This window comes from Micromesistius poutassou, assembly GCF_964030765.1.
Source record: "Micromesistius poutassou genome assembly, contig: SCAFFOLD_6235, whole genome shotgun sequence".
NCBI classification, from domain to species: Eukaryota; Metazoa; Chordata; class Actinopteri; order Gadiformes; family Gadidae; genus Micromesistius; species Micromesistius poutassou.
In genome coordinates, this window is record NW_028178454.1 from 1 (window position 1) to 11,489 (window position 11,489).

The following is an 11,489-nucleotide window of genomic DNA, read 5'->3' on the forward strand; positions in this document are numbered from 1 at the left end:
TAGCAGCAGCATGGTTGCCCAGTGCCTCTAGAAGTCAGAGAAGAGGTCCTGGGGTCCCAGGTGGATGATGAAGGGGGCCAGGGTCCGGGGCTGGTAGAAGGGGTTGTCGATGAAAAGACCACCTGGACGCCGGAGAGAGAGAGAGAGAGAGAGAGAGAGAGAGAGAGAGAGAGAGAGAGAGAGAGATGAACAAAGGCGGAGATACAAAGACAGAGAGAGATAGATGGACAGAGAGCGACAGAGTGACATAGATGAAAAGAGGCAGAGAGAGAGACAGGCAAAGATACAGAGAGAGAGAGAGAGATGAACACAGATAGATAGACAAACAGATAAGGCAGAGAAAGAGAGAGAGTTATTAGAGTTAAAGATGATCATATATAAATAACCACGTCCAAGTGAAACTTCTCCAGTCATCCGGTCGCCTCCAGACGACACTCGACTGTGAATGTTATTTGGGGCATTAACGTGTCGACCATAAGAACTGCTAAAAAGAAATCCCAGGCTCCTCTGGTCAAATATTTCTAGAACATATTTCCTACTCTTCTTATAGTGAATAACTTCTGGTTTCAAGTCAACTGTTTGGGGCTGTGACCCTACTGCCCTATTCTGGCCAGGGTTGTGACTGGCGTCCCCTCACCCAGGTGGGCAGCACCCGCTGGGTGACGTGTGGCTGCCAGTACACATCAGAACGCTTTCCCCGCCCCTGGCCCTCACAGCTGAGAGGTGAGGAATGAAATGATCGATTTATAGACAAGGTGGAGATTAGCGGGCAGTGCTGGTAGAGACAGGAGACTGGTTAGCCCCCTGCTCTGGTGATGAGGGGTACAGACACCGGGGTTAGCCCCCTGCTCTGGTGATGAGGGGTACAGACACCGGGGTTAGCCTCCTACTCTGGTGATGAGGGGTACAGACACCGGGGTTAGCCTCCTACTCTGGTGATGAGGGGTACAGACACCGGGGTTAGCCTTCTACTCTAGTGATGAGTGTCATGGGGTCCTACGGCCCACAGGGAGCCAGGCCTACTGTCTAACGTCTCACGTGAAAGACCGGTTTAAATACTCTGTACAGCAGCATCGGCAAGCAAATATAATAGTTAGCAGATTTACCATTGACTTTTGTACTTTGTGTATTCAAACTATTTGTGACTGAAATATAGTATGAGGGGGGGGAAAATGAAAAAGGCAAACAGCTGTCTCACATACATCTACATTTATGAATGGAACATGATGGATCTTAACCAACCATTGGATAACTCTGTCCTCAACAAACCAATGGGTGAGCCTCATAGCCGTAACCATGGAGACATCGGCAGGACCTTTGCTGCTCCTGATTGGCCACAGCGCTCACCGTTTTTTTTAATGTTGTGATTATTAACCAACAAGTTATTTGTCTTAATTAATGGGTTCATTTGTATATTATGGAAAAAAACAGTTCTGTATTCAACCTTATCGCTTGAACTTGAAACGAGCCGGGATAAATGCATTTCTCATTCATATGTTTTAATATGTAATCACTCTAGATATTCATTACAGCTATTCATAACTCCCTTATGTTACTCTTCACAATAAGGGTACATTAATTAATCCTTAATCAAAATAAGTGAATTAACAGTCAACTAATGGCACATAAATCATTGACTAATGTTGTTCATGTTAATGAAGGTCTTAATGAATACATTATTGAAAAGGCTGAAAGTTTACCCTTACCCTAAACCGAACGCCTATGCTAACACTAAATAACAACGCTCATTACTGCATTAACCAATATTAATTAATGGGTTTGTCGCGTTGTGCCCTTCAAACATTGGCGGTCAAAGTAGAAGATCATTGGTGGAAACCGATCCACAGATGGATACTCTGAATCCAACGCAGCAGATGGAAAAACAGCCACTAAGGTAAAGCACTGACAGTGGAGAGGAAGTGGAATGTTCCAGGTCTTTCCTGGAGCGCTCCTTCCTGAGGTCATTGTGTTTTTATTACAACACGAGGCCGGGCCACACAAGGGAGGGGGGCGGGGCGGACGGACGGGAGGACTCTGTACGGAGCTAAAGGTTCTGGAACAACAGCGTCTCTACAGGAGGAGTAGAACAAACCTTCTCCACTTCAGAGTGATGGGAAAATGCATATGATTTTGAAACCAAAGCAGTCGTCTGGTCGTATTTGTTTCTATGATACCAAGTGAGGGAATATATACACCAGGCAGTGTTCCCGTTTTATAAGAGATACTTTATTTATTTCCACATTGTGTAATTTAAACCTATACATTCTTCACACAGCTCACACAGATTTGTACAAGGGGGTGTGTGTGTGTGTGTGTGTGTGTGTGTGTGTGTGTGTGTGTGTGTGTGTGTGTGTGTGTGTGTGTGTGTGTGTGTGTGTGTGTGTGTGTGTGTGTGTGTGTGTGTGTGTGGTTTCCCAGGGCTAACCTCTTCCCAGCGAAGAATAAGCACAACAAATAACAAAAAGTTCAAATATATATTTATAATTTAGACTCACAGAACGAGGTAACAATTCACAGTACAAATCCTTCAAGTTTTTTTTTATCTTAAGAAGTCAAACCTGCAGTATTTTTTTTTCTCATTCAGAAGTTTTTTGGAAATTAAAAAAAAAAAAAAAACAGAACATGGAACAAAAGAAAAAAGTACTTAAAACCACTTTTACAAATCGTTTCGCTAAAGTTTGACTCAAACGTCCCCCATAGAAATCGTAGGAAAAATAACATTGAGACTAGAAAAAAAACAACAGGTCTAGGTGCGTTTGGTTTGTGGATCAGCGTGTCCCTCCCCCCCTCCCCCCCTCCCCCCGGGAGCTAAAAGAAGTGGTAGTGGGCGGGGTAGGGGTAGGCGGGCATTTTCATGACCGGTAACAGAAGCATTCTCTTGGGCAAACCTGGAGGGAGACATGAGAAGAGCACAGCGCTAGTGTGTGAGTCCACCTCACACGTCACATGACCTGGCAGGCTCCTCCTCCTTCCTCCTCGGAACGCTACGACGCTCGCTAAACTACCGAAGCACAGGTCTGTACGCACACTGCTCACACAACAACAAACACACAATGAACACAATTTACACTCCACCAACAGTGTGAGAGTGGGTGTGTGTGTGTGTGTGTGTGTGTGTGTGTGTGTGTGTGTGTGTGTGTGACATGGAGGGAGTGTGAGTGTGTGTGTGAGAGAGTGTGATTTTGAGACTCAAACTTGGGACAAGTAGGGACAGGAGGAGGTTGTGTTAAAAAGTGGAAGAGGGGAAACGATTAGAGAGAAGTGTTACCAGTGGGGCCTCCGGGGGCCCCCCCGGTCTGCTGCATGAGGGGCCCGGCGTGTTAAGTGTGTCTCCGGAGACAGAGCAGCGGCAGGGGCCCTCACGGTGAGTAACATACACACACTCCGGTCCCATTTATTCCTGCACATGAATGCACACCGAGCGTGAGGTTCACTCAACAAGGTCGCAACATGTTGCACAAAAGCACAAACTTTTTCACCGCCGTCATCACTTTATTATGAGTAATGAGGGTCGATAAATACAAGCCGCCCACGTCTCCAGTCTCCCCTGGAGTTTGGGTCTAAATATATTCGGTCTGTGGAGAAATAGCCGAGCAAAAGCAATTTGGAACCAAAGTCAGGCTCGTAGGTAAAAAGTAACACAGAGCATCTTTCAGGATCAAAGGTTGCCATTGTGTTGTCGTCAACATACCGCGAGCAAAAACCGTGACTTTCCACAGTCAAACACATCAGCAACAGGAGCTCTGTTCAACACGGAGGCATTTGCCGTATCTTAATCTAAAATAATAACCCTGAAAGTGTGAAGTCATTCGACAAAAATGGTGAATGGGCCTCATTTAGTCTTTGAAGCGAAGGACTGAATAACAGTATTATGTCAGAGCAGCCCCCCCCCCCCGAGAGGTAGGGCCCAGAGAACCAACGCTACACAACCACGCGTCCGCCTTCTCAACGCTACACAACCACGCGTCTGCCTTCTCAACGCTACACAACCACGCGTCCGCCTTCTCAACGCTACACAACCACGCGTCTGCCTTCTCAACGCTACACAACCACGCGTCTGCCTTCTCAACGCTACACAACCACGCGTCCGCCTTCTCAACGCTACACAACCACGCGTCCGCCTTCTCAACGCTACACAACCACGCGTCCGCCTTCTCAACGCTACACAACCATGCGTCTGCCTTCTCAACACTACACAACCTAAAGGCTGCCTTCTCAACACTACACAACCACGCGTCTGCCTTCTCAACGCTACACAACCACGCGTCTGCGTTCTCAGCCCGGGCTGGAGAACCCCCTCACACCTCCACCCGTTGCTGTACTGAATTTACACTGATGACCCTCTGCACCCCCTGAAGCACAGCACCAGCCCCACCACCTCTAAACACACCGAGCACCTCCTCCACCTCTAAACACACCGAGCACCTCCTCCACCTCTAAACACACTGAGCACCTCCTCCACCTCTAAACACACTGAGCACCTCCTCCACCTCTAAACACACCTCCCCCCCCCAGCAGAGGGCTCCCCGGGGGGGGCTGCTCAGTGTGAGTCCCTGGGCCCATTACCACCTCTCCAGGCACATTGGAGCCATTCAGAACCTCGGCGGTCGCAAGACAGGCTCCTCCAGAAAGCCACGCACACACACAACCCCACACAGTCACACACACACACACAACCCTCCCACACCCACGCACACCCCAACCTCCGCACACACGCACACACACACACACACACACAGGCGTCCAACAAGGCCACGTCTGTCAAGGGGAAGTGAAGTGTGTGTCGTACAACGCTGACTTCAAACCGAAGGCTGCTGGAGTCACAACACGCCGGAGTTGTGTCGGCGAGGGACCTGGCTGTCAGCTACGGGCAATTACTCATAACGCCTCGGCCGACATACGCCACCACGCTGCAGTATGCACAATCAATTACCCCCGCGAAGCTACGCACAGGGCCGGCCTTGTGGAACGCCTCGCCGGCGGGGGGGGGGGGGGAGAAGGCGGGGGCAGGGTTCAGGTAGAGCCGCGTGTGAGAGAGCGAACCACCGCCCGGACACCCTGCAGAACGGACCGCCGGCATCTCCTCCGTCGACCACACGCGGGGGATCCACGCTTTGACCGCCGTCCACACAGCGGGTGTCCCGGTATAACCGATTACTGACGCAAACAAGGCGATTCTCGCACCGGAGCGGCCGCATCTAAGAGCCGCGCGTGGGCGAGCCCTATCGCTGCAGAGGTTTAGCTGCTGTAGACGGAGCTGTAGACGGAGCCCGTCGACACGAAACACGGTGCTATTCGAGACCTCGTGAAACGGGGATAAAACTTTGTTAGCACACTTCCTCTGAAGCAACGTCTTTGTCATTGTGTCAGTGAAGTCCGAGGGGACTCGGGCTGCACGTGCCTCAGGCGGTGATGGCCAATCAAATCCCATCCTTCCAACCTTTTGTCCTGCCCTTAATATCCTGTAATGCAGCAGGACTGCAGCAGGCGTCCCCAACTAGATTCCACAGTTTCTGGGGAGGGGGGGCGGGGATCTCCTTTCTTCTTCTGCAGTCAGAGCAGGAGGTAGTCGCAGTGCCACTGGTGGCTGTGCGGTGATCGTAAAGAATCTACGAGCGGGAGCGTAACCATCACGCGTAGAGCCAGACCCGCCTCTGATGAAACCCACCCAGGTTTCATTACTGCGTGTTGATTGGGTGAAACAAGGGAGCCCAATTCGACGGAGACATTAGAAGGAGATGTGAAGGGCCAGCGTAGTTAAAGGGAGGTGAAAGACGTGAAGAAGAAGCAAGACACAATTAATGAAGCGGTTATGACGACCAATAGGAGGGAAGGAAGCTAACGATGTGGTTGGGCCTAATGAACAATTAGACCGCTTTGCCCCGAGACAGCAACACAAGGTCATGGGGATGTTTTAATCTCCACACTAAACAGCGTGGTTTGTGTGGTTCAGCTCTCCCCTCCAGCGCGGGTTATGAGTGTAATGTGGGGCAGAGGACGGCAATCACAGAGCAGGGACAGAGAGAGAGAGAGAGGTGGGGACGACAGAGAGACATAGACCAATACAGAGAGAGAGAGATAGGGAAACAGACAGAGAGAGAGACAGCGATACAGCGACAGAGAGACCAGAGACAAAGAGAGAAAGAGAGATAGAGAAAGAGGCAGAGACCAACAGAGACAGAAAGAGAGACAGAGACAGAAAGAGGCAGAGCCCAAAGAGAACAGAGAGACAGAAAGAGAGACAAACAGAGACAGAGGGAGACAGAAAGAGGCAGAGAGAGACAGAGGCAGAGCCCAACAGAGAGAGAGAGAGAGAGAGAGAGAGAGAGACAAACCGAGACAGAGAGACGGACAAAGACCCAGACGGACCATACTGTGTGTCTGAGCGGTGTGTGTTAGCTCACCATAGGCAGGGGCGGCCGCAGCAGCAGGAGTGTATCCGTAGGGCGCGCCAAAGCCTGTTGGCGAGAGACGGAGAGAGACCTCAGGAACACAATCTGGAGCGCCACACAGAGGGGGGGCGGGGGGGGGGGAGATCCGCTCTCTGGTGGCTGGGCTCAGCCTCACAGGCAAACAGACAGCACGGTGCATTTGGATTCAACGACATTGCAAGGGTCCGGTTGTTGACTCTCGGCTTTGGCGACGAGTGGACTCGAGTGGAAACTCGGCAGCGTACTTCAACGCGTCTGATACTTTTAATCCGTTTGTTTATCCGTAGTGTTTAGCTGAAGCCGTCATCATCATCATCATCATCATCATCAAAAAGAGACTTGACTCACACACACACACACACACATCATTAATGTGTAATTGTAGGTTTTCAAGAAAGCGAACTTGAAGTGTGTATGTGTGTGTGTGTGGCATTCTCATGAACACAGGAATATACAGCACACTTTCACACACACACACACACACGCCTTCCCTTCTGTTTTAATGATTAAATATACTTTCACACACACACACACACACACACACACACACACACACACACACACACACACACACACACACACACACACACACACACACACACACACACACACACACACACACACAGGGTGAAGATCATCTGGCTGAAGGGGGGTTGGGGGGGGGGGTTTGGTGGGGGGTGTGCCTACTGTGTAGACTGCGGGCATTGGGGTTCCAGCCCGCGGCCGTCCAGACGGGCGGACTACCTGGCGTGACGTATCCGGGCGCGGCGGCGCTGACGAAGGCCCCCCTCGTCAGCGCCGTCCTCCCTCGGCCCCGCGCCACCTGGGCCGCGACCGCCGAGGCCGCCGCCAGCGCTCCTTTGGTCTGCTGCACACACACACACACACAAATCGAGACACACACACACACACAGACAGAGACACACACACACACAGACACACAAACTGAGACATTTGTATAAACACAGCTTAAAGGGCTCCCACAGGCACGCGGTGGGTGGGGGGGGGTGGGGGGGGTCGGTGGGGGGGGCCGCAGTGAAGACGCGTGCGCACAATCGCAGCAGGGGGAGGCACGCGCGGGCCTCGCGGGCGCCAACACAAACAAAGGCGCGTGTCGCGGCCGTCGTCACTTGGCGCGTGCCGGGGCGGACGGGGGAGGGGGGGGGGGTGGGGCCGCACGCAAGGCCGGTGGCACGGCGCCCTGGCGGACGGTCCCACATGGAGCGGTCCGACGCCGTGGGGAGATAAGCAGGAGCGGCTCTGCGTCGGGCCGCTTGGTAAAACACAGAGGGGGGGCCATTGATCGGCCATTGATCACATCGCGGCTAAAAGAAAAACACAACAAAAGGGCTTGAGGGCAAATATAGCGCCGGCGGGAAAATCAACACGCTCAAGTGGAGCAATTTGTGCGTTTGCTCTGGGAGGATGAATGAATGAGAGCACCACCCCCTGCAATGTCAACAGGGGAAAGGAATCCACTCTTTCTTCCACCCCCCCGACTCAAGTCTCTTGGGGGGGGGGGGGGGGTCCAGATGGAGGACGCCGGACGTAGCGGTGGAGCCGGGGCGATAAATCAACCCGGATGATTAATTCAAACTCATTTGGTTTGTTGCGCTGCAGCAGAGGATCCGAGGGGACACCGAGGGGGATCCGTGTTCAGGGTTTTTCGTTACGAGGCGGAAAAACATTGTTTTGTTTTTTTTTGCACAATGTGGGGCAACGACCAAACAATCACGTTAACATCCTCCCATGAATTATTCATTTGGTTTATGTAAACGGTGCTGTGCTCCGCGGTTACAGTAGCGTATACATCCTGTACTTGTGAGAGTGTGTGAGTGTGAGTGTGTGAGTGTGTGTGTGTGGGTCTACCTGAGGTAGGGGCTTTTTCTTCTTGTTGGCGGCGGCGTTGGGTCCGGAGAACAGCTTTTCCAGGGCGGCCAGGGCGGCGCTGGCCTTGGCCACCTTCTTGTTGGGCCCCGCCCCGCGGAACTTCTGCCCGTCCACCTCCACCTGGAAACACACATCGAAACGCTTTTATCTGGACCCAGAGTTAACAGAGACAAGGAGAAAAAGATCCAAACATTTTGGGAAGAAATATTGAGAGTGTACAGGTGGAACAAGGCCTACAATGATAAGGGTTCACACACACACACACACACACACACACACACACACACACACACACACACACACACACACACACACACACACACACACACACACACACACACACTACACACACTACACACACTACACACACTACACACACGTCAGCGAGGCCTTCATTGATCTCGTGATATGCCTAATCTATTCTTAATGGCGCACCAAATAAGCCAACCCCACATTGGACATCCAGCCAAAGAACACGTGTGAATAGGAGTCGCGTTCCTGATTAGCGCATTCATTTATCCCCGCTAATGTGCTTTATTGAATACGCCGGCATAAAGGATGTGCTGATTATTTTTGCATGACCGCTCCGTTCAATCCCAGCGCGCCCGCACACACACACACACACACATCTTCTGGAACCTTCTCCCGTTTGATATTCAACCACGGCTCAGCCGGCCCCACCCAGCCAGCCAGCCAGCCAGCCAGTTAGCCAGTCAGTCACTCAGCCGGGACGAACAAGACAGCTTGTTTAGCGGCACCCTGCTGTCAGCCAGGCCTTCTAATCAATCAGCAGAGCAACGGAGCAGTGAGGCGTGGATGAGGACACACCGCTCCCACAGTGAGACCAGATCGCCCAGACCTCTGATTTAGCCCTTTGTTTAGACCTCGTGTGTGTGTGTGTGTGTGTGTGTGTGTGTGTGTGTGTGTGTGTGTGTGTGTGTGTGTGTGTGTGTGTGTGTGTGTGTGTGTGTGTGTGTGTGTGTGTGTGTGTGTGTGTGCGTGCGTGCGTGCGTGCGTGTGAGAGTGTGTGTGTGAGAGAGTGTGAGTGTAATAGCTTTTTAATATCCCTCAATTTGTAGTTTTAACGGGCTGCCTTTGTTCACGTCTGGGGGACTCTTGTGGTAATGTGTGTGTGATGACCTCTGACCTCCATCACAAAGCTCTCGTATTGGATTGTGTGTGTGTGTATGTGCGTGCGTGTACGTGTATGTGTATGTGTATGTGTGTGCGTGCGTGCGTGCGTGTCCCGTCCCTCTGACCTCCATCACAAAGCGCTTGTCGTGGCTGCCGCCGCTCTCGGAGATGAGCTCGTACTTGAGGCCGCGTCTCTTCTCGTTCAGCTCCATGACGGGGTTCTTCCCGCTGGCCGTCAGGATGGGGCCCTGGGTCCTCACCTACGGGGGGAGCGCTCGCAGCATCAGCACCCCAATGGAGCTAGTCCTGCTAGCGTGTTCAGCAAAGCCCGCTAGGGTGTGTCTCTAGCCTGTTTAGCTCAACAACGTTGGCTAAAATCCCAGCTAGCGTGGCAAGGCTAACAGTGTTGTCGTCGGGCAGAGCAGGTTTTGGTCAGGTCTGTGGCTGCCGTGTTTAGTCACATGTCCACAGACCAATTACATCACGAAGGACCAACCAACATTCCATCTACATTTTTGCCCGAATGACCAAGAGCATGTATGTTATGTAATATATATTAAATACACAAATGCATGTCAATGAAAATAATAACACAAATCCAATTAATGTCTCATTCAAAAAAAAATGACAATGACAAGAAAAGGTCAACACAGATTATATATGCGGTTCTGCATCACATGACACGAGCGAGACATGCTCAGAGGACCAATCACAACGACCCAGGGCCACTGGCGTCGCTGCTGCTCTGGACGCGATATCCCGAAACGAAGCGCCACCCACCTCCAGCGTGTTGGAGCTGTCCGAGGAGTGCGTCGGGTGGCCGCCGGCATTGGCCGTCGTCTCGCTCTTGCCCTCGCCGTCCGACCGCTCGTCCGAACTCATGGGGTCGAGGTCCGAGTCGAAGCCCGTGGGGTAGCCCATGGCCTGCAGCACCTGGGAGAGAGGGTTTCACGGTTTATAACGCCGTCCCGGGCTAGTGTTTACACCCTTTTTCTGGGGCTCCGTGAGGACGCCACCGGGGGGGGGACCAGATGCTTCTGCAGATGTACAGATGTACCACGTCGGGCTGTGGCACCACAGCGGTACGCCCGTCTTATAACGTTAGCGTATGTTTCAGGAGCGCGTGGCTCGTAAACACGCTGGTTAATCAGCACTTTGCCCATCAAGTACTTGATAACAACAACAGCAAGCCTTGTTCCTCTTGTTTTCTCCTTGTTTTCCCTCGTCCTGCAGCTGCTCAACACTCGTGACTCTGTTGTTTTGGGGGGGAAAACGCGGCGGTGCAGAGCTTGTTAGAGTAGTTGCTCCGATATCGATCGCCCCGCGTCTGATTGTGCACCGGCCTCACTGGGAGGCCGGCTCCACCGCCGGACACTAAATGTCCACAGATGTGAGCGGCCGAGAGCCGGGGCTTGACAGGGATGGCCGAGCTTTGGGTCCTAAGAGGATGAATATGTACCGCCCAGTGAAGCATACACCTCGAGATGGGAGCATTTTGAGTGAGATGAGATAAACAGAGAAAGAGAGAAAGGGAGGGAAGAGGCGGAAACAAGGCAAGAAACAGAGAAAATAAAAGGTGGAAGAAGAGAAAGAGAAAGAGAAAGGGGGGAAAAGAGAGAAAGCCTTCTATAGGAATTGGGCGAGGGGGGATTATGTTGGCTCTGTGCTCTGGTGAGCCCCTCTGTTCACAGGCGCTCTGGGATTACATGGCTTTGCCCACCTCCATCTCTTCCTGCACCAACATGCACGCACACACACACATTCAAACCATCTTTATTCATTTTATGAAATCTAAATAAATGGATTAAAATTAAACGGTGGGCAGTGCATATGAATCAAGTTAATATTGAAAGATTTATCTACTGGTCTGAAATAAAGCAGTGAATTATTTCAGCTGATTTAGTTCTGAAGGAACAGGCAGGGGGGGTGAGTCATCGTGTTCAAGGGCGTGTACTGGTCAGACTGCGGACATCCGAGGTTTCAAACCCAGCACCCTTGGGCTGGGAGTAAAATACACACTCCCCCTACCACACA

At 51.8% G+C, this 11,489-nt stretch overlaps 1 protein-coding gene across 1 annotated transcript; it reads right to left on the minus strand.

Annotated features, from left to right (window-relative positions):
* Positions 1-2,426: 2,426 nt before the first annotated feature.
* Positions 2,427-11,181, minus strand: LOC311374520 (spermatid perinuclear RNA-binding protein-like; the record flags this gene model as incomplete). Its single annotated transcript, XM_084490355.1, has 7 exons — positions 2,427-2,888; positions 6,405-6,458; positions 7,119-7,299; positions 8,301-8,441; positions 9,581-9,715; positions 10,236-10,388; positions 11,176-11,181. 7 exons carry the CDS (start codon positions 11,179-11,181, stop codon positions 2,809-2,811), a joined length of 750 nt encoding a protein of 249 aa, XP_084346481.1. The 3' UTR covers positions 2,427-2,808.
* Between the last annotated feature and the right edge of the window lie 308 nt (positions 11,182-11,489).